The sequence below is a fragment of the Mauremys reevesii genome, linkage group 8 (assembly GCF_016161935.1).
Source record: "Mauremys reevesii isolate NIE-2019 linkage group 8, ASM1616193v1, whole genome shotgun sequence".
NCBI classification, from domain to species: domain Eukaryota; kingdom Metazoa; phylum Chordata; order Testudines; family Geoemydidae; genus Mauremys; species Mauremys reevesii.
Window position 1 is genome coordinate 91267003 of NC_052630.1, and position 24276 is coordinate 91291278.

At 42.0% G+C, this 24276-nt stretch overlaps 1 protein-coding gene across 6 annotated transcripts in view; it reads right to left on the reverse strand.

Moving 5' to 3' along the window:
- RAVER2 (ribonucleoprotein, PTB binding 2) overlaps positions 1 to 24276 on the reverse strand; it is a 64606-nt gene that overhangs the window by 35175 nt on the left and 5155 nt on the right. For 5 of the 6 annotated variants that reach the window (XM_039483502.1, XM_039483503.1, XM_039483506.1 and 2 more), the window contains exon 2: positions 5096 to 5162. In XM_039483502.1, coding sequence (XP_039339436.1) covers positions 5096 to 5162 — 67 coding nt within the window. Of the gene's footprint in view, positions 1 to 5095; positions 5163 to 14693; positions 14712 to 24276 lie in introns of those variants that run through there. The other variant, XM_039483507.1, reaches the window with a different exon arrangement.

Sequence of the window (24276 nt, forward strand, 5' to 3'; positions counted from 1 at the left end):
AAATAGATAAATGTCTTTAGGCAATCACAGCAGAAACGATATCTGTTTTTATTTATTTGTATTAGACCACAGCCTGAAAACTGGGACAACCATGTTTTCTTATACAACAACATTTGAGGTCTCAGCTGCCCAACAACAAGGAATGGGGCTTCTTCTTCCCCAGTCTTTATTTATCTCATCTGTAAGAAGACTTTTAAGGACAAAAAAAAAATGATGTGTTATTTGCTATTCTGAAGTTTAAATAGCATGGAATTCACTGCTATAAAGCATATGTCCCATTGCCGTTACTTAGAGAACATTTTTTTCACAGCAGTCTTGGCAATACTCTCTCTTCTAATGAATTATCATACTGCAGTTCTGGGCAAATTTGTTGCCAAGTGTACCATAACTTTTTTTTTTTTTTTTTGGCTGATGTATCACATTTCAATAGAAACCTTTCCTGAAATTCAACTCCAGGAAGCTCTGGTTGCAAGATTACTGTTTAAAACAGAAAACATTTTTTCCAGATAACCTATTCATCATCTGTTTCTAACACCAGTGCACAGGCAGAGAGAAACTGAATAGTAAGGTGACACTATTCAGAAGCATACATGCTAACATTTTCTTTCATTCTTGAATAATCAGAGGTTAAAACAGTCTAAAGTAGGATTTATAAATAGTATATTTTAAAGTAAAGTTTAAATCATGCTGTAGCTGTGACTGTCTTATATCAGTTTATAAAGCCACCAGAACAGAGCACAAATCTTACCAACAAACATTATAACATCTAAGGTCTCAGTTCTGCTCTCCTGTGCAAGGTATAAGTTGCCAGGTATCCTGTACACAATCACCCAGTGTGTTTGTGTGTATATATACACACCATAGCTGATTTTACAAACTGTAACAATTCAAAAGATATGGTGATATACAGATGAAAACGACAAATAAAGACGAGGTCAGTTAAATTCTCAAACAGACAGCATGGCTAAACTAGACTATTGCACAGCCCAATATTTATGGCTTATTTCCAGAAGGATGATATTTGGTATTTTAGGAATAATAGCAAAGAAAGCATAGACAAATGGAGTTAGATTCTGTGGAAATCAACAATAGTTTGAGAGAACAAAATATTGTTCAATTGTTTTCTGTTCAATTGATAATTCTTCTGTGATCTGACTGAACAAACAAATTCAAAACTGCACAGAAAGTAATTTAATGTAAAGTAATATAAAGAAAAAACAAGGGAGAAAATTGAAGATAAATTGTAATTATAGTTTTCACTCAGAAGAGGAAGGATCTTACAGGACAGATTTTATGATTTAAATTGTTGTATAGCTCCACAGAACTCCATTTATCTGAATTAAACTGAGAACATTTAATTTATCTGGACAAAAAGGATTTTAGACAAATGGGATTTTTTCCATACAAATAATGCACATGTTGGCATATAACCCAATTTTGAATAATGGGTTTTTTTTGGGGGGGGGGAAGGGGATAATATTGGGTTAGATGAAATTCTACTGTGTTTACTTCAGTGTGTCAATAATCATTTAGACAGCTGCACAATTAAAGGTGAGTAAAGGTAAAACCCTACGGATGTTAAAAACTACTAGCTGATTCTGCAAGCCAAAGTTACTGACATGAGCAAAATAATCTGCAATATAAGAAACCTGAGCCTGAAAGAGTCAAGTAACCCAGAAAGAGTTTCATAAATTTTGTAAGGTGCATATTAGGATTCTGAGACACTAAGAGCTTTTTAAATGGAAGTTACAAGGGCTTCTTGAAGCACAAAATAAAGTGATTTATCCCTCAAAAGAACAAAAAAAATTAGATAATGACCTTCAAGGGCCAAAATTTTCTAAGAGATATGTGATAAGATGGACAGGGGCCCACATGATAGTGTGTGCACATAAGAGTGCTGACATATGCAAATACTATTCATATAAGCGAAAGTAAGTTTTTATGGATGTACCTGCCTTTAAAAATAGCCTTTACTGAAATGCTGGAGTTGTTTTTGTAGGGGGAAACTAATCAGATTGCTGCAGAACGTCTGTTAGTCTATAAGGTGCCACAGGATTCTTTGTTGCTAATCAGATTGAGTCTCACATACATTAAGCTGACTTATATCTCATTGCAGTGGTCATCTTCTAAACAGTAAGATAAGAGAGATCTTTTCAAAAATGCCATATTACCAAGGCTGGTGCAACCTATTAGGCGACCTAGGCGATCGCCTAGGGTGCTAGGATTTGGGGGGCGGCATTTTCTTTGGCAGCGAACAGGGCGGCCGAAGATTCGGCCACCGCCGGCATTTAGACAGAGGGAGCTGGGGCAGGGGGGCGCGGCATGCAGGGGAACTCCCCGCCCCAGCTCACCCCTGCTCCACCTCCTCCCCGAGCACGCTGTCGCTGCTTCATTTCTCCTGCCTCCCAGACTTGCGGTGGGGGGGGGGGCAACCTCAGGGCGGGGGGGGGGCAGGGAGCCACCGCAGGGCTCAGGGATGGGGGAGGGCGCAAGGTGGAAGTTTTGCCTAGGGCGCGAAACATCCCTGCACCGGCCCTGCATATTACAAGCCACAAGAGAGAGCTATTAAAGAAGAGCTCTGTATAGCTTGAAAGCTTGTCTCTTTCACCAACAGAAGTTGGTCCAATAAAAGATATTACCTCACCCACCTTGTCTCTTGGATATTATCTAGGTAGATGTGGAGAGAAATCTTTGAGGATCTGTGGTGAGATTATAAGAGAAGATGTAATAGAATATCAGGGTTGGAAGGGACCTCAGGAGGTCATCTAGTCCAACCCCCTGCTCAAAGCAGGACCAGTCCTCAGACAGATTTTTATGTGCAGCTCCCTAAATGGCCCCCTCAAGGACTCAACTCACAACCCTGGGTATAGCAGGCCAACGCTCAAGCCACTGAGCTATGGCCAGGATCTCCCCTCAATGAAAGGGGAAAAATCAGTGTCACCCAGTCCCCATCACTACAAAAGTCTCAAAGGTGAATATACATATTGTGCTTATGCCCACTTTGAGAACATGAGTTGGTCTCTTTTCTTTGTGCAAGAAAAAAAACAAACAATTAAATGGTAAGAAACTATATGAGTGCTCGTATCCCTGCCCACACAAGTGGGTAAGGTTTTCCCTTCCAGTAGAGGGAGGAAGGAACAAGAGTTGTGAGGCCATCCCCCAATAAGGAGCTGGCTGCCACTCCTCCACTTAAACTTTAGTAAGAATTTTAGTCAAAGAAAAAAAACCCAAAAACCCAGCAACTAAAACTAATTAGAACAGCGTTTCTCAAATGCGGCCACCAGCAGATTTTCTTGTGGCCACAACCTCCTGGGCAGTGACTGGGGTGGAGGTGCAGAGCAATACCTCTCCCCGCAGGGCCACCAGAAGGGTTGTGCCCTCCCCCCATCCGGAGCCACAAACGCCAGATGAGCATGCAGCCAATGAGTTTCCCACCTTCCCAGGGGTAGTGAGGCTCGGGCTTCAGCCTGGAGTGGCAGGCTCCAGTCATGGGACTTTGGGCTCTGGCCCTGGATCCCAGCCACATGATGGGGGGTGCCAGCTCTGGGCTTAACCTCACCACTGTCCCTGAACCCACAGCCTCCTGCGGCCTCGGGCTCTGGCCATGGGGTGGCAGGCTTTAGCCTGGCCCCTGGGCTCACCACCCCCTCCCAGTTGCCCCTGGCCCCCACTGTCACCCTACCCACCTCCCCATCCAGGGCTTAATTTGTCCCCTGCCTTGCCAGAGCTGAGTACGTCTGCTGTGAAAATTGGTATTTGTATGGTTGTTAATATCACTTTTCACAGCCTCCCAGCTAGGTAGGAAGTCTGCTTTGAAAAGTGATATTAACAAACATACAAATATTACTTTTTGCAGCAGCAGACATACTAGCTAGCAAGTCTTTAAAGAAAAGGCAACCAAAAAGAAACAAAACAACAACAAAAGACAAGAATGTGCAAAGCACCTTATTTGTGTTTCTATTCTGTGTAGGTCCAGTAAAAATAGAGAACTGTACATTATTTTTATTACTGAGTCTTCAAAAAAAACCTACATAAATTATAATGATTTGAACATGTATATGTGCATATTTATTTGTTTTTCCTAAAGTTAATTAAGTATTTTAAGAAAAATTGTCATAGCGGCCACCAGCAAGAGTTGGTGGTCGCACTCTGAGGCCACCAAAAAGTGTATTGTGAGAACCTCCGAACTAGAATACCCAACTGTATAAGTCCAGAGGAAAAATATTTCTTCTGATTGGTAATTCTGGGCTGACATAAGATTTAGAGGAACCAGAGTAAACATTAAGATTAATGCCCTCCTCCTATGGCAGCTTCAACCAGTAGCATTTCAAAACAATACCTAGAAAATAAAACACTGAAATAGACAGGATACTGATACATAGCAGCCTGCAGCACTTGTTACCAAACTTGGCAATTTTCAGGTTGTGCAAACAAGCAAATCATTAGGAGACTGCTGCACAAACACACCATACTTGCTAAGAGCAGCAGCCAGAAACACCAAAGATGCCTGGGAGACATATAGCAAGGCCAAAACTGACACAGTTTTCAACATGAAGATCACCCTTAAAAGCTTGCTAATTCCCTTCAGTTCCAAAACAAGGCAAAAACCTCCACAGCCTTCAGAACTGATTAAGTAAATAGAGTATATCTGCTCTTATATTACCTGGAATCCCTAAACCTAGACCTGGAATAGCCCCTCTGTTACAGAGTTATCCGGGTGTGCAGGGCTTGTCCTAGCAGAGACCAATGGATCTGTCTTTCACAAGTGGATTAAGCAGTTTAGCTAGACCCATCCGAAGGGTGCATTACTGAAGGGGTCATAATTATAGATTCACAGATAATGGGCCCAATCTACCTCCCACTGAAGTCAATATGAGGCTTTCCATTTCCCATTAATTGACATTAATGGGAGTTGGAAACAGTCACAATTTATGCAGCCAAAGAACAAGCCTAGGAATAGTTAAAGTAGTGGGCAGACACAATCTGATGATTTTATATGTGGCAAAAGACGTTGACTGCTAGTTCTATCAGAGAATGCAAAATGTGTTACCAGGAAACATACAATCTTAAATACTGGAATATTCTGAATTCTTACCTGTTCTTCTATTTCTGTCCACATAACAGTACTTTAATTCATAATCTTTGAATAGTTCATGGATTTCCTAGAAAAGACAAACATCACAAAAAAGAATCCATCAAATCAAAAACAAAAACAAAAATGAAATTCAGCTCAATTTTCCAGTTATATTACATTGAAACATTCCCAACAAACAAGTAGTTACACCTTAGACATATTATCAAAGATTTGTTTATAAAGGAGTTTAGAGTCACAATACCGGAGCAATATCTTATCCCATATGAGAGAACCAAGCTCAATAAAAAGCGACAAAGAGTCCTGTGGCACCTTATAGACTAACAGACGTACTAGAGCATAAGCTTTCATGGGTGAATACCCACTTCGTCGGATGAATGAAGTGGGTATTCACCCACGAAAGCTTATGCTCCAATATGTCTGTTAGTCTATAAGGTGCCACAGGACTCTGTCACTTTTTACAGATCCAGACTAACACGGCTACCCCTCTGATACAAGTTCAATAAAGTAATTCTCCACGTTTCAGTCTCTGAGAGTAGGCAAAGCAATGGTGTGACATGACGACTCCATTTTTATAAAGAAAAAGGACATAACAGTTAAAGAAAACTAACATGAAAAACGTTTCTGATAGAATTAGGAAGAACCCATTTGCTCTCTCAGTGAACTCTCTTACTCTGAAACCCCCCTTACTGATCTTGTTTACATTAGTAAATTACATTACATTAGAGCACAACCTCTAGGAATCATAAGTAACATGATATAAAAGATATACACAGAGACATAATGAAGATAACATCACATCAGCAAGCTGTGGTGAACCCTAGGGTTAACTATGAGAGTCACCCTCTACGCTGAGTTGTTTTCATCTCATTATTTCCTACAACTCCTCAATCTCCTGTTCTAACACAGTGTAATTTCTCAGTGTAGAATGCAGTGGAAGCCCCAAATTCATCGAGTGCAATTCAGTGGACTTTTACTACTCTTGTGGTGAATATTCCCTCCATTATAATTGACTTCTACTCTGAAAATCCTCCTTGGAATGCAGCCAGTATCAACAGGTGTTCGATGCTACATTCCAAGCGGATTATCATGTCCCCTTCCTCCACTACTCTGCCCAAGTAGAGGAGATGGGGAAGGAAGCAGCCATTATCTTCCCATGGGGGAAGAAGCAGTAGTAAGCGTGAATCCCTAGTTCCCAAACTTGTACATCTGTTCACCACTATAAGTGAAGATGTGGTCTTCCACAAATGTGTGCCACACACAAAACACTAACCAGTGTCCCTTCCAATGCAGTGGGTAAAGAAAGGACCAGTCTACCAGTCTGAAGGTGAAAGAAGTAACATGAACATACTGAATCTCTTTGTCAGGTAAACACTAGTGTTATAATGAAACTCCATTCAACTGAGCAAAATAATCAACACATGTCATTATATGAGGGTTCCATTCTACCTGATTTCCAGTAGCACAACACACACTCATTTTGCCAGTTTGCTAATTCAATATACATGGCTTACAGGTTAATGGGTTTAATCTCAGCAGGATCAAGTGTATTCTTTTATTCAAACCAGTCTCGCATTTCACTGGTTAACAGCTGTCAAATGCCATATTAATAAAATATGACACTGCTCCTCTGACACTCAACCATCCCATACTCAGATGTGATGTGAATGTGGCTTCTAAATAACAAAATACAGAAGGAGCAGTCCAAAGATTTAGAACCTGTAGGTTATTTGAATGTAGCCCAGAAGAGTACACTCTCTTCAACAGAGTTGTGATGCTAGACTCTCATCCATGAGAAGCAGATTGGTGGAAGATGCAGTTTTCTTTGCACTTTTGTACTTCCTAGGGACTAGCTAGAGAGTGTGAAAGTAGAATGAATTATATTGTAAAAATAGAAAGGATTAAAGAAATGCTGTCTGCACCTTTAAGCAAAATTGCTGGAATGCTGCAATCCAGGTGTCAGGAATACAGACATTAACATAGAGCAATTGCACCATTTTAAGGGCAATTGGTGAAGCATTAGCCTTAGATCGATAAGAGTTAGTAAGGAAGTAGGATATGCATGCTGTGCCCCAGGTGAATTTTACTGTTTTGCTCTCTTTGTCCCTTTGTTTAATTCTCGCTCTTTTATCTGCATAAATAAGACTGTTTGGGTCTTGTATGGCCGCTCACATTATCTGGGTGTTATTAGCAGAGCGCTGTGCTAATAAAACAGAGTGGTCTGACAAACTGTGAGTCCTGAGTCTAACTTTGACAAGAGTAATGTTGCAGAATCCAAGGAAGTTATTAGCTGTTCCACTTACACAAGGTGGGCAAGGTCTATAGCTCTTATCTGTTTCATCTTTAACAAAAATATTGCAATCAGATTTACCAAAGTTTTACTATGTGATGTAGTAACAGCAAAATATTAGTTCAAATGCACAATGATGTTGTTTTGGGAAAACCATTTCTGAACCAAATCTTCATTCAGCAACAATAATCTGCAATCTTGCTGGAAATTTAATTGAGAGTGAAAACAGAATGTGATAAATACATCTTCTTGGTGATGATTAAATTGAGATGAGTGCATGAATGGATTTTAAAAGAAAGAGTACTTTTTTTAAAAGTAAATCAATTTTAAAGAACACTCTAAAGATTTTGTTCATAATTTAAAAAAACTCATTTGCAACAATATTATAAAACCTTGATGCTAAAATCTCACCAAAATGATGTATTCTATGTCACTCATACACAGGTACATTATTGTACAGCTGCTCAAAAGTGAGGGGTTAATAGCATGGATTTATTTTAGTGACAAAAAGTAAGAACTGAAGTATTTATTTGGGGAAAGGCATCAAAAAAGTTCCTAACTGTCAGGGTAGTTAAACACTGGAATAAATTGCCTAGGGAGGTTGTGGAATCTCCATTAAGAGTAGGTTAGATAAATGTCTATCAGGGATGGTCTAGACAGTATTTGGTCCTGCCATGAGGGCAGGGGACTGGACTCGATGACCTCTCGAGGTCCCTTCCAGTCCTAGAGTCTATGAGTAATATTACTTGGACTTTACACACAAAAGCAAGAAAAAAAATAAAGGTGTAGTCTTTCAACCTTGAAAGTACCTCTTTGAAAAGTTAGCACAGTGATATGTAACAGATGGAAAACTAACAATAGAAACAGTTGTTCAGAAGAAAAACAATCCACTGAGCTAAAGGGTTCTGTGCAGGCAGATCCCTGAGCCTGTGGGTACGTCTAGACTACCCGCTGTATCGGTGGGTAGCAATCGATTTCTCGGGGATCGATATATCGCGTCTCATCTAGACACGATATATCGATCCCTGAACATGCTCCCATCGACACCGAAACTCCAGCAGTGCGAACGGCAGTAGCAGAGTCGATAGGGGGAGCCATGGACGTCGATCCCGTGCCGTGAGGACGAGAGGTAAATCGATCCAAGATACTTTGACTTCAGCTACGCTATTCACATAGCTGAAGTTGTGTATCTTAGATCGATCCCACCCCCTAGTGTAGACCAGCCCTGTATAAACTCCCTTTGGCTTCAGAGGTCCACATGGAGCCAGTTGCAGGATTGAGGTTTTTATCTGTGCATTTGATTGCATGTAGTATTTCAGTGGCAGCATCATTTACATAAATAAATAAAATTAAACACATCATAGTGACTTTTTAAATACATTTAAAAGTCTGGATTAAGTCTTTAGTTTAAATGGTTACATAAATATCTGTCTATATATAACTATTTTAAGTCTGGGTAAAATTTTCAAATGCACTTATATGATTTGGGCGCACGAGTCACATTTTCAAACGTTTACCCTGTCTTCCTGCTTGTGCTTTATTACAGAAGAATTAAAACTACAGGGGGTGCAGAGGGTTCCCTGCACACTTGCAGGGCTGGTGACACCCAGTCCCTGCAGGCACAACCTGTGCCAAGACCGCAGCCTTCCCCACACCGTGTGCCTGCAGGGATCAGGTATCACCAGCTCTGCAGTCTGGGGAGAGAGGGAGCTGGGCTGTGACAGAATGATGCTGCAGAAGGCTCTCTCTGTTGCCACAGGGCTGGTGACACATGATCCTGGCAGGAATGAGAGGGGAGGCGGCACTCCCTCTTACCAATCGATTTTTTTTTTGTCATTGTCAGTGCATCAGATGAAATTGATGTTTGCCAACATGCCATCGGTCAATTAAAATCGAATCCTGCCACACCTAACTATTGTGGCAGAGCTCCTTCTCCGCCTCGGTGGGTTTTGCGCTTCCTCTTAGCGGCAGGCTAGGGGATTCCTCCTTGCCTGAGCAGGGGTTCCTCCCAGCCTCCCTGACAGGGGAGGGAGAGGGGAGCCTCTTAGTCTCTGGTAACTCCTCTGGGCATAGTGCTGGCAGGCCAGACACTCATTTCAGTCTCTCCCCTCTGGCAGGGTCTCTTCCCAAAAACCTCTGGGGCCCGGAAGGGCTATACGCCCTGTTGGGCAGAGTTGCCCCTGCTCTTCATCTCTGAGGTCTCCCCAGGGCCGGTGCAAGGATGTTTCATGCCTTAGGCGAAACTTCCACCTTGCGCCCTCCCCTCCTCCCCCGCGCCCCTGCCTTGAGGCGCCCCCCCCACGGCAGCTCCCCTCCTCCGCCTTGAGGTGCCCCCCTTACGGCAGCTCCCCCCCCTCCAGTTCCCCCCTGCTCCGCCCACGAGCATGAGCACCCCAAGCACGCCGTGGCTGCTTCACTTCTCCTGCCTCTCAGGCTTGCGGCGCCAATCAGCTTAGGCGCCACAAGCCTGGGAGGCGGGAGAAGTGAAGCAGCCACGGCGTGCTCAGGGAGGAGGTGGGGCAGGGGTGAGCTGAGGCGGGGAGTTCCCCTGCGTGCCGCCCCCCCCCTTACTTGCTGCAGGCGGCCCTCCCCGCGCTCCCCTGCCCCAGCTCCCTCCGCCTAAATGCTGGCAGTGAGCAGGGCGGCCAAAGATCTGGTCACTGCGGAAGAAAATGGCGCCCCCCCAAATGCCAGCGCCCTAGGCGACCACCTAGGTCACCTAAATGGTTGCACTGGCCCTGGGTCTCCCTCCTGGAGTTTGTCAGTGTCTGCACTGTCTGGCTCTCCAGTAGCACACCTGCTCCCCAAAACCTCTATGGCACGTGCCTATCTAACTGGAGGGGAGGCTTTTAAAAGGTTCTGGCAGGCCCTTGATTGGCCCCAGGTGTCCTAATTAACCTGGAGTAACCCCTGTTCAATTACCGGGGAAAAGGTACCTGCTTAACCTGGGGCCCACTTCCCAGCACCCAGTGTGAGCACTCACCTGCAGCTGTCTGGCCTGGCCCCGTCACCCTATATGCTTTGGTGCAGTCCTGTTTATGTACAACGAATGTACAGGAAGTCCTGTTTCTCTGGACACAGCGAAAACAAAGCAGGTAGTTTGCTTACTCGCAATTTCCTCCAGTCAGTTCTATGCCCACGGGGCTCTGTCTCTGCTACCACTCAGGGCCATGCTCACCACTGCTACTGCCGCTGTCTGGCCTTTCTGTCTCTCTAATAGACTCACCAACAACCAAGCTCTTTGAGCCAGGGAACATCTACTACTCTGTTTGTACAGTGCCTCACCACAATGGGGCCCCACTCTTTGCTGGCTCACAGGCACTATTGCATTAAGCATGTTAAATAACAACAATCTCTTAACCACTGCATTTTCAACCAGTCCCAGAGAAAACTCTTATTCTCCCTGGGTTAGTTCTTGCTCAGGCCTGGCGTTATGGCCGAGAACCCTGGGCTGTGGATTCTATTGTTTCCTGCTATCATGATGTAAAAAGTCCTTAACTGCTCCCTCCATTTAACCCAAATGAAGGTTGTTTATCAGACCCATTGGCTCTAACCAGGTTAATGGCAATCATAATAAAATTTAAAATGCCTCTACTAAAGGAATTTTCTCTCTTATTTACAAATGAAACGATTCCTTTAGAGTCTAGACATAGCTGACAACTACCATCCTTTCATGTATTTATACCTGCTCCTGTATTTTTCACTTCATGTATCTGATGAAGTGGGCTCTAGCCCATGAACACTTATGCCTCAATAAATTTGTTAGTTTCTCAGGTGCCACAAGGACTCCTCGTTGTTTTTGCTGATACAGACTAACATGGCTACCACTCTGAAACCTGTCATAGTATTTTAGTGTATAATATCAACAATCTAAGAAAAAGCTGTAATTAATGGCAATATGTACTTCCATACAGGAGGCAGAGCCACCATGGCATAATTAAACTCCTGTGAGTAACTTATAGCTGCCACTTGGAAACAGACATAGGTGTTCCTCCAATCTCTAATGTTGCAAAAGCAGTGTTAATGTGTGCTTGTATCCTGGACAAGACCAATCTGAGACAACTCCCTTGTGCATTCTGTTCCTGTTCAGAGTGGGGCTTTGCCTTCGTCAGTATGACCGATACACACATAAACATGTGGACTATGTCAGGAACTGTGAGCTAAACATCTTGGGACACAAACACAATCGGGAAACTAATAATATTTAGCTCTTACACAGTTCCTTAAATCTTCAGTGCCCTGAACAAACATTCGCTAGTTAATCTACACAGCATTAGTATAACTAAAGCTTAAATAAGAAAATAACCTATTGGTGCTTTTAAAATAACCTTCAAAAGTCAAAACAAATTCTGTGATGTGGGCTAAGAAAAAAGATTTAAAAACACTATAAACAGTTAGATATAGTTTAAGTGGTGGAAAATCTGTTATTTTCTCTATGGCACTTAAAATTCTTCAACTCCTGCACATATGACTAATTGTCCTGCCTGATCTTGGGTGGAAATATTAACTTATTATTTTATTTTTCATCATATATTGTCATTCTGAGCTCTGGATCTCTCAAAGGGAATGATGTCTGCTCCAGAGAAGTGTCTGTCTGTATGCTCTATTATCTGAATTTTTAAAAAAAGTATAAAGGTAAACATGCCAGGAATAGACACATCCACCTTACTACTGTACCAGCACAATTCATACTATTATTTTAAAAATAAATAGCTTATTTCACGCCAAGAAACTACTACTCCAAACAAATGTATGCAATAATATCCAACCTTTCTATTGTGAACTTCAGGGCATGCTGAACACAAGTTCTGTTGCCAGGTTTAAACATTGCACAGGATGTTATTTTAGCAACAAAAATTAAAAACAATTATAATGGTGCCTAATGAGTCTAGTGAAGTTGCCCATATAAACCTTGCTTTAGTGGTTCAGAACTTGGCCTTTAATAAATGGCTGAATGGAGAAACTTCACGTACATATTCTTGACATGGGAACAAATTTTGTTTTTAAATTAGTTGGGCAAAACAACATATATTGGCTAGTCAGGTTTTTTTTAAACCTAGTCAGGTTTTCCTAACTAGAAAAGGCTTTGTTTTCATTTGTTCAGGCAGTCAAAGCAGAAAGTTGGAAAACTGCCTGAAAAAAGACCTCAAGGTTTCTAGACAGTACACAGCAAATAACGAGTTACGCATCAAGATTCAAAAGGTTTTGGATCATTTAAATGACTGTGCCAACAGATGATAAGTGCAGTTCAATGTAGGTATAAAATAAACCAATTTTGGAAAAGGAACCAACCAAGGGAATATGAAAATTTGCTAAACATGAAAAATATATGCTAGTTATTGTGGAAAAATCAGAGACCAGCTGCTACAGTATAAAAAATGCAACATATAGCACTAGATTGTATTAATAGAGGTACAGATAACAAAACAAAAATAATTGTACTATTTTTTTTAATTTCCTGTAAACTAATGACTGGCTAGGTTAAGGATGCTCAGTTCCTCTAACCACACCTCAGTTGTCAGATACAGTCATAAATATTAAACAACAGGAAGGGCTTTAACACCCCAAAAGCCCTAATCAAGATTGGGCTCCATTGTCCTTTGCCCTGTATTAACACATACAAAGACATATTCCCCACTTTGAGGAATTTGCAATTTTCCACTCCTTGCTTCAACTGATCTTCTCACATAAGTAAGGGCTGCAAGATCAGAGAGATGCCCGTCACCTGCTTACGGTATGGATGGTGGCCATTCTGAGGAGGGCTCTAAAGATTTTACCCACACCATTCCCACCTCACTTACAGGATAATCTATGCAGTTAGAAAGAAAGGCAAGTCTGCAATTTCTGGGCCACAAACTATTCTTTGGAACAGCAAAAGTTTAATGCACACTGACTGGTCCTTCTCTGGATATTCAAAGTCATATTTGCAACACTATTTACAAGCAACCATCCTGTGGACTCTCTCATACTCACTTATTTTTGGCATAACAACACAGAGAACTATCAAAACAGAGCTAGCATATTGATTAAGATATGACAACAATAGCTTCCCAAGGACTGTTCTGCATAAGGAATGAAAAACAAAACACTTCCTTATCTGCAGAGCCAGATTAGAGTATTGATAAGCACAGGTGTAAGGAATGATAGTCTTAGATCATCACAGTAAGCATACAGGGGAGCATGTAAACTAAATGGAAGATAAAAAATGTGGGAGAGCACTAGACTAGAGGGAGTAAAACCACAAAAACAATACACCAAAGGAAAGCAGCAAACAAAAGAGCATAGACAGCTTATGGCAAGAATGGTGCTAGTTACCCAGCACAGTAAACCTTTCACATACAAGCAATATGACCGAGCAAAGACCGAGACACAAAGGCACTTGCTACTTCAATGTCTGGAACACGAGAGAGTGGAAGAAAAATATTTCTTCAAATTATCAGGGTTCATTAAAACTTTCAATCAAAAAGCAACGAGGAAAAATTGTGCATAACCCTGAGAGAAAGGAGAAAAATGATGAAGATGGCATAGCACTAAGTAGCAACCTGCCATTGGATCAAAGATGGACACTAACAATAAGTGGACACATGGCATCAAGCAGCAAACACAGTGTAAATCCCCATCCCAGATGGATCGCACCTGCCTCTGATAGATTCCTAAATGAGCTCTCTCTTTTTTGGCTTGACAAGCTATAGGAAGGTTGTCAAAAAAAAAAAAAATTAAATCACTGAACTGAAATGAAAATTTGATTTCAGTCCTCCTGCAACTCCCCTCCCCTGTGTGTCTTTTGTTATAGGAGAAAATCCCCTTCCATATGATTAAAGATATTGATCTCTAGTTGCAGAAATTAACACAGGATAAATGGAGAAATATGCATGATTATAGGACAATGTAACAGCTTTTAAAAACAATCCATTTAGTGCAAAACACCCTTCTTTTTCAGAGCATGTGAATCATTTGATACTTTAGTTTTAATGCCTCCTGTATGCTTTTCTAAGCTAAACAGTTCTATTCAGCTTCCTATTCCTAAACTAAAGTCATGAGATCTTGCCCCAAATTTCAGTAACAAGTAACAAGGAAAAGCAAGCCTTCAATTCTGATATTAACTATAAAGGATCCTAACTGGCATGACACCGATGTCTTTGAACTGCTCATTTATACAAAATTCATATACAACTACTTATACTGAGATTAATGAGATACTGAGGAGGACTGACAAATGGGACAATTAAGAACCCTGAGACAACTAAATCAGAAACAAATCTCAAAACCCACAAAGGATAAGCACAAAAATAAAACAGAAGCCTAACTTACCATATAGCAAGAATGCAGCCTAGCAAAATCAAATCTTGTCTATGTAGCAGTTTACAACTCCATTTGTATGACCATACACACACTATTGGTTACAAAGATGAATATGTATAAGGGAGACATTTGCAAATGAATGCCTATACATTGACTGTGTCCTATGCCTCTAATCTCCAGTTGCACCTTGAAGTTCTGTCTGAAGTTCTTTGATGGAATGACTTTCTCAAATTGACATTAAGAAACTTTACGTACTTCCCAAGGCCTCAGAGCAAAATGTGTCCTGGTCATGAAGTTTTTGAAACTTTAATCACAGCTGTGTAGACTATTATCGATTGTTATTAAATAAATATTAATTTACTTGTCTGTTTTTTGCCATCTCCTGGCCACAGATGTGGAGATGTCCAGATAGTATGGTGATGAGTATCATATGAACCTCAATAGATGTTAGAAAGTTTCTCTGTCCATGCATTATCTAGTAACATCTGTTTTTCTAAGAAAATATAGAACTTTTGCCTCTCCAGGAAGAAGATTCTAAAGAAAGCCATCCAGTGCAGTCTGCAGCACCTGATGAACAAGACTAATGAGAGAATGCTGGCCTACTTGGGGAATAAAGTAAAAGTGTGGAAGGAGAATAGTAAAAATAAAAAGTGTGTATTAAAGAGAGTCTGCCTGCTCAGGGGCATGTTGCTCAATCTGCAAACCTTTTCTTGTGCAATTAAAACTTATTTCTACAAGAAATTCCCCACTTAGGGATCTGGGGCAAAATCAGTACTTAGTCCTGCTAGTGAAGGCAGGGGGCTGGACTCAATGACCCTTTGGGGTCCCTTCCAGTTCTAGGAGATGGGTATATCTCCATTATTATTATATTATAAGGTAGTGGTTAAGCATTCATCAAAGGCCCAATCTAAAAAACCCTTATTCACATCAATCCTCAAGGATTGAACTCACAACCCTGGGTTTAGCAGGCAATGCTCAAACCACTGAGCTATCCCTCCCCCCAATGTCTTTTTTGAAAGTCTCCACTTCCACCACTCCTCAGGTCAGTTTCAGCAGCAGTGCTCTCCAATCCTTTGCCCTCTTAAATCCAGCATGTCCAAGTTAAACAAATTTTTGTTCTGCTCTTGTTAGCAAGTTCCCAGTACGCACCTTCCTCTGATTCCTTCAGCATATTATTTTATCTCATTGTTCTTGACATGACAAACCCTGGTACACACTGTTCTAACGTTTCCATTTTAACACAGTGTTCCTGTTTACTAATAGACAAATGCATGTTGTAAAAAACTTTGGTTTTTTTAAACTCACACGTACTACGGCTGTCATCTGTCTGAGCCTCTGATCCGAAGAGTGCGCATGCTTTAACTTTTGGTTAGTTTTATATTGTCAAAATTGTAAAATTGGTTGGAAATTCTTTGATACCAGGCGTGGTGTTATATTTGTTTGTAAGCAGGAGTAAGATTGTTAATCAGATCTGTTGTTGCTTACAACAATGTACTTTTTTTCAAAATAATTTTCTACCATATCACCTATATGAAAACTATATTAAAAAATAGCTGTTCAGGTGTTCCTCTAACGGATGGTCAAGGTTCCCCAACTCCACTCAGTCTGTCCTTTCTACTCACAAGCTATGGGAGATAGGTATTCTGGTGAGAACAGGTCTCGTACTAGAGAACATAAGATGCCCAGATACCACTCTGATAATACTTTAGACTTCCAAGTACTAATATATCAATGACTTTTGCTAAATCAGGAGCTCAGTCAGTAGACTATTTCTTTATCATTATGCTCACTATTGGGAAAATACAGTCAGAGTGCACCAGTATCCCAGTCACTTTCCTAGTTCTCCATGGAGCTTAGCTGCCCACGTTAAGAATGTTGGACCACTTGTGAGCAGCAGCAGCAGCCTTATACAAAGCTTGGTCTCTAAATAAATGCTCTTTCAGTCTTTGTGAAGCACACTTCTCTAGCATGTAGTTGTCCTCGCAACACTGGAGTGATGTCATCTGTTCTTATTAGTTTATTGCTTCATTACTACCCAAGGTAAAAAGGCAGTAGGCAAGATGCCAAAGAATCACAGGAGGACAAGAATGCAATTAAATTCTCTGGGGTGAGACAAGAAAAATCTCTGTTCCCCCCAATATTCAATATTTTTTTTTACCAAACTATCATCTGGTGCATCTTTTCTGGCCAGAAAATGTATATTAGAGCGTAATTAGTATAGGGTATGTCTTCACTACCAGTCAGATTGGTGGGCAGCGATCGATCCAGTAGGGATCAATTTATTGTGTCTAGTATAGATGCAATAAATCAATCCCCGAGCGCTCTCCCATCAACTCCTGTACTCCAGCTCAGCAAGAGGCAGCAGTCGACCCGTAGTGAAGACACCACGGTAAGTAGATCTAAGTACGTCAACTTCAACTACGTTATTCATGTAGCTGAAGTTGCGTAACTTATACTGATTTCCCCTCCCCAGTGTAGACCAGGCCATAGATAGATTGTCACTGTAATGTCAAGCCTGGATCATTTAATGGTTGCTTGTTTATTGTGTGTTGATGTTTGGTGATATAGCAGTCTCCTGCTATTATTCTGTCATCTAGGGTGTGTCTGTGCTGTCAGTTGTGAGGAATTAATGTATTTGCACGGTTGGAGAATACAGCAGCATGAACTGCTATGCTAGCCACCGTGTTGGGAATGCCCACGATGCCCTCAAGCATACATCATTAATTGAATGATTTTATATAAAACCTCCAAGAGTGTTCTTGGACACAGGTAGGCACACTGGAAAGTGTCCATAATTCTCTGCCCTGAGCACTATGAAATAGCTCCATTTGTATGATGTATGTCTTTATGCCATTACTGACACCTGAGAATCATAATAAAATGGACAGACTTTCATATTACAAGTTATTGTCCCTTGGTTGTGTCATAAATGCACAGGGTCTGGTCTATGCTCCAGCCTGCAATCAGTCCCTTTGGAGTGACTGCTTTAGTGTGCCAAATCTCAAGGGTACACACAGGGGCAGACCCATAGCCTCCAAGACTCTGAGACTGGGCCTTCAAGCACCAGCGATCCCTGTCCTTCTTTGTGTCTCCCTGCAGCAAATTCAGCTGAACCAGACTCCTGTGGGAGGCATGCACTGTACCACTTCAGATAATAATGCTCTCAGTGAGTAGTGCAACGATTCCAGGCAGCCTTTTCAAAACAAGGTAACAATTTAGTAGCCACCTGTCATACAGAATCTGAAAGACCTTGGGTTAATGAAGAGAGACAGAGGTTAACCCACAGTCCATTCTGGCCAAGCCATGCAATGATGGGTTGCATTTCTGGATCTCTTCCCTTTGCCCTTGGACTCAGGTGAGAGCTGCTGAGTCCTGCCAAGGGGCAGCTCTTATTCCCACCACCAGACAACTTTTCCTCCTCCTTTGTTCTCCAGCTCAGTGCACATATTCTGCCTGCCAGGATTTCCTGCTGTTCGATGTTGATAGTTCAGTCGTTGAGGGTTCTCATTGTCTTTCTGGATCCTCTGTTGATTTAAGCCGGTTTCAACCAGTTCTTTAACAACCCAGTCATTCCACCCCCACAGTGAGGTGATACACCTGCCTGTCTCCTGCACTTTTGGAACAGTGTTTTGCCTCCACTGGGTGGCAATGCAAAATACAGAGGGAAACTGAGACATATGTAAGCACCATAAAAATGTTTTTAAAAATTCCCAGTGTGTCATACTTGTCAATAAAACCTTCAATGTCATTATCTTCTTGTGGCACTGTTTGCCTAATCAAGCAAGATCAGTTTGAGCTAATTTACCCACATCCTTCTGTACACCTGCCAGCTATATTTTATTGGATGACACACCCATTCATACAGTACCCATTTTTTTGAAATAACCACATAAAAATGGATGTTGGCAATACAGTGCATGTTGTGGCTGACTGAAGCAAAGAACTGGTAACAAACCAGTAATGTTCTCCCCTATTTACACTAGCGTAACTATTTGTGGTGTAATAAGTCAGAAACATACTAGCTTTGATCTACAGCAGAGCTTTACTGATAAGAACGGGGGGTTCTGCAAAAACAGACAATATAGATCCTTATACAGTGAACGTACTTGTAGTTCATAACGTTATTTCTACATTCGATGTGAGAGAAAATTCGTGGAATGTAGGACAATTACTATTTCTGCCTTTTGTCTATTCATATGTGTTGTGATCTGATTTATGTACTGCAAACAACTGTGATAACTGTAAATTAGGTGCACAGTTATGCAACTAAATTATTTAAATATATGATTATTGCATTATCATTATTAGGTTTGAGAGTCAACACACTGTTTATATGAAGTGGAGGAATTTACATCTCAGAACTCATTTTTCAGGCCCTCTGCAGACTCAGGAAACCAATTCCTCATAGATTATGCTCTGCTCACATTTGAAATGTTTTCTTCACTACCATAAACGCTAGAATCATTTTTAATGGAAGTTTTCATTCTACAAAATCTTAATTATTGACGGCTGTTTGAATATCCTAAATGAGCAGAAGCCACCAAGGATTGATTCTGGTCAATGATACCTCATACTGATAACTGGTTTAAAAAATACGGATGCTTTGCTTTTGAAATACATTTTCAGTTATGTGCATTAGTATTATCTCCAAAAGCCCTCATCCGATGCTGTAAGCCAGGGGTCTCAAAGTCCTGGCCTGCAGGCCATCTGCGGCCTAAGAACTTCCTCACTGTGCCCTGCGGAAGAGAGACGCATGCAGACATGCTGCTGGCAATGTCTGCTGCAGGTGCCGCCCCTCGCAGCTCCCATTGGCTGGGGGAGAGAGACAGAGTTACTATCACTAGTCGCCAGGCAGAGTCAGCCATGGAGGCAGCATCATTAGTTGCCGGGCAGAGTCAGCCATGAAGGCAGGCTCACTTTTTTCCCCACAATGAATATAAACAAGTCAAAAAAACTGAACACAACTATCTGATGCACACCTTGCTACAATCCTGAAGGTTTCAACTGCTCAGTCACTGAGGCCAAACATCAACGAACTGACTGAACTGAAGCATTGCCAAGTATCTGGCAAACACTAAAAACTCTGGCAGGCAAAGAATTGTATAAAGTTGTATGATAGTTTTATTATTTCTAAGAAATCTGAAATAAAAAATACAATATAAATGTTTTCTTTTCTGAACACATCTTCAGTGACATTACTGGCCCGCTGGGAGGATTTGAGGACTGGCACTAAGGTAAATTGAGTCTGAGACCCATCCTGTAAGTGATGTTTGTTTTGAAGCCTGTATTTTCAAATACATTTGTTTCTGACAGTGAGTGGTCACAGTATCATGTAATTCAATTGCTGGCATACTGACTATGCTAATTTTCAAGTTTTGCCTCAGGAAGCAAAAGTGTACAACACGATGAGCTTCCAATGACTTGTGTAGTTTTCCTTCGGGTTTCAAGGCTTAACTGTTAACTTGTGAGTGGACTAAATTTCTCAGTCTTCAGAAACAAATATGGCAACCTTGGGAGGGAAAAAAAAGGCTCTCTGGTACAGTCAGAAACTTCTTATATATGCTATAGCCAAACTGTATCCATGGTACTGTACTGTTAAACAGCCACATAATGGTATACTGCTTACAATATAACATTCAAATCCTTGGACTCCCAAAAAGCAGTAATAAAGCCCCAATGATATGGGTAAAGGAATAGTATTTCTTGATATTGCAAACTCAAAAATAAAAACCCTTATTTTGAAGATCTTTTTAAAATAAACTTTAATTACATTAATAGCATTTTAAATGAATAACAGTGTGAGAAACAGTTCAGAGTAGCCACCAAATTTAGCATTCAGGGGAAATTCTCTCATTCTGTGTGAAGTAGATATTTTCTTTTTTTCTACTTTCTGCTCTCTCGTTCCTACAAAGGGCAACGTGAGAAGAACGAAGGGATGGCATACAGGCTATGGCGAGGAATTTTAAAATTCCTTTCCACAACGAACTACCTCTGCAGACTTATCAAGCAAGGATAGGTTAACAAGAGCTTCTTGCAAGACTGCTTATCAGCTCTATTGGCTACAGGTACCTGATTCTATGAAGGGTGAGGATATAAGAGTTGAAAATGTATGGGGGGGGGGGGGAGAGGGCTGCAGACTAAAGGAGAACAAGGGGGTTTCCTCTTGCAAAGCATGAAACAAGCCCTATCTTAAATACTTTATTTGGGAGACTCAGCTAACCCATTCTGTTTGGTCAATAAACAGGCAGGACATTATTTTAAAACAGAATGAAACTTCTCATTGTGGATTCCTCTACCTCAGGCCAGGCATAAAGAGTCCATTGCTTGATCTACCATTTCTCTGACCAGACTATCACCTGCTCAAAGCACAAGATACTGCAGGAGGAGAATGCTGAGTAGAGATCTGTTCTAAAACTGGACTTGCTCATTAGACAGAATAATAACCATAAGGAAACATGTGGCTTTTGCACGGGAAGGGGTCTCTTCCACTGTGGTACCATTATCGTAAGGATGGAAGAAGAGAGCAGGGCCCTCAACTGAATGTGACAGAAGTAGTTAATCATGCAGTTCCTCCTCTCCTAAATATGTTCACCCACCATGATATTAACAGTAGGAATCTTTCCTTTGACACATGGTGCTCTAACCCGCCAAGTGAACAGTACTAGGGCTGCCTTACTGCCCACATAGATGATCAAAGAGAGAACAAGTGGAGTTTTGGGGGCAGAGGTCTCAGCGAATGGCTAGCAATCCTAAAACTTTCCAGAAAAGTGAACTATTCAGGGCCACTTTATACTTTTGTATGGAAAATAGTTCCTGAAAAGGGATGCCCAGAGTAAGACAATGTCACGTCACTGATGTGCCTGTGCCAAACCCTACTACAAATTTAGTTAACCCCCTAGGTAGAGCTGTTATTTTGAATGCAAAAGGGCAGTGTGCCGGAAGCGAGCAGCATCCCAAGGGGCGCTGTGCTTGAGGGGATTAATGACTGAGATCCTTTGGGGTGCTGTATGAGAGAGGATGAGTGAGGGGGGCACAGAGTAGAATCCCAAGGGGTAGTTTGCACAAAAAGGTGGGCCAGGGTTGGGCAAGATTCTGTGGGGCCCTGTGTGTAACGGAGAAAAGCCACTAAGTAGGAATCTCAAGGGGGACTCCCTGTGTGCAGTGGTGCAGACAAAGGTGTTTGCTGAGCAAGATCCCATGGGGAACAGTGTGGGGGCAGGAGGGACCCAGAAGGATCCCGCAGGAGTGCTATGTGCAAGGGGCTGGGATAGGAGGCATTGAGCAGGATCGTATGGGGTGCTTTGTGCTAGGGAGTGGTGAGGGGGCCTAAGCAGGACCCCATGGAGCAGTTCCAAGTGGGATCCAATGGGGGAGTAAGGGGCAGGGGTTGGGCAGGATCCCGTGTGGGATAGTGTGCGAAGGATGGGTGGGGGGCTCTGAACTGGATCTCCCTGGGGATAGTGATGGGGGCTAAGCAGGATTCCATGGATTTTGCGTGTGAGGGATTAATGAGGGGGCTCTGAGCAGGATCCCTTGGGGTAGTGAGGGACTGAGCAAGATCCAGTGGGAGTAGCATGGGAGGCTGAGCAGGATCCCATGGGGTGCTGTGTGAGAGGGGCAAGTGAGGGGGAGCTGAGCAGGATCCCAAGGAGGGGGGAAGGTTCTGAGCAGGATCCCATGGAGTGGACAGGGGAGCTCCAATCAGTGTGTGTGTGTATGGGTGGGGTTCAAATTGGGATCCACTAGTGAACAGGATCACTCAATAGGGGAGTTTTGTGAGGGAGTTCTCCAGGTGATGGAGGAGTGACTACGTCACCCTTGGGGTGAGTTTGTGGTCTGTTAGTTTGTTGTGTGCTTGCTTGATTGCTGTTTGCCTGCTTGATTGAAGTTTATAGTGTGGTCTGTTTGGGGAGGCTGTGTGCTGAGCCTAGCGGCCTGCTAGGCAAGGCTGAGAGCTTCCTAACGAGGCTGTAGCTTGTCATCCTTTAATCCCTTTAGGATCCCTTGGGGTTTGGGGTAGGGGCTAACTCAGGGAGAACAGGGTTTTAAAAAGTCAGCTCCTAAGCGACCACAGGAGCTAGCGAACAGGGGAGTTTTGCAAGGATACAGCTAATAAACATTCACTAAACTTAGGCCAATCACAGCTCCTCCCCTCCCCCCAAAATAACAACACACACACAAAGAACTCTCACACACACACAGACACAAAAACCTTCAAGAGTAAAAAGAATGCAGGCAGAAGCCCAGCAGCAGAGTGGGGGCTACCCAGTTTATTGCACGGAATGCAGTATGTATATTACCTGCCTTGTGGGCAACTGGCATGTCTGTGGACGGGGCCCCTGTTATTAGGCAGAGACAGGTAATAGTAACGGGGATTTGATCATTAGAAATATAGAGAGCTGGGTTTGCGATGAACCGCATGGTGAATTGCCTGCTGGGTGCAAAGGTTGTGGACCTCTCAAGAAATCTAGACAGACCTATGAGAAGTGATGGTGGTTGTGGTATATATATGCAGGTACCAATGACAAAGGGAAAGGTAGGAGAGAGGTCCTGGAGGGCAAATTTGGGCTACTAGGTAAGATATTAAAGTCCAGTACCTCCATAGTAGCCCTCTCTGAAATGCAGGGCCAGTCAGACAGGCAGAACTGCAGAGTATCGTTGTGTGGATGAGACAATGGTGTTCGAAGAGGGATTGAGATTTATTAGAAGTTGGGGAAACTTTTGAGAAAGGAAGAGCCTATAGAGGAAGAATGGGCTCCATCTAAACCACACCAAAACCAGATTGTTGGCATGTAAAATTGAAAACGTTTTAGAGGAGTTTTTAAACTAAGGGCTGAGGGAAAGCTGACAGGTGTTGAAGTGCACATGGTTCAGTTAGACACATCCCTTAGGAGATGATTTATTAAAGGGGCTAGTTTATATCCTAGTAAACAGGAAGGATAGAAGTTGATGAAGTACAGATAAGAACTGAAGAGAAACAGTCAATGAAAAAGAGTTCCATTCCATGATACCACATGAAGGCAGACAACTATATATTGACAAAAGTTATAAGTGCTTATTTACAATTGCAAGAAGGCTAAATACTAAGATGGGTGAATTTGAGTGCCTGGTATTAAATGAGGATATTGATATAATATGCATCACAGAAAGTTGGTGGAATGATAAGCAATGGGACATGGTAATACCAGGGTACAAAATATACAGGAATGATAGGCCGCGCTGGTTGGGGAGTGCCACTATATGTGAAAGAAAGCATAAAGTAAAATATAATAAAAATCTTAAATGAATCAAACTGAAGCATAATATCAGTATGGATAGAAATTCCATGCTTGAATAATAAGAATATAGCAGTAGGAATATACTACCAGTCACCTGACAAGGATGATGACAGTGACTGTAAAATGCTCATGGAGATTAGAAGGGCAACAAAACCAAAACCCCCAATAATAATGGGGGATTTCAACTTTCCCCATATTCGCTGGGAACCTGTCACCTGAAGATGGGATGCAGAGATGAAATTTCTAGACACCATAAATGACTGCTTCTTGGAGTAGCTTGTCCTGGAACCCACAAAGGGACAGGCAATTCGTGA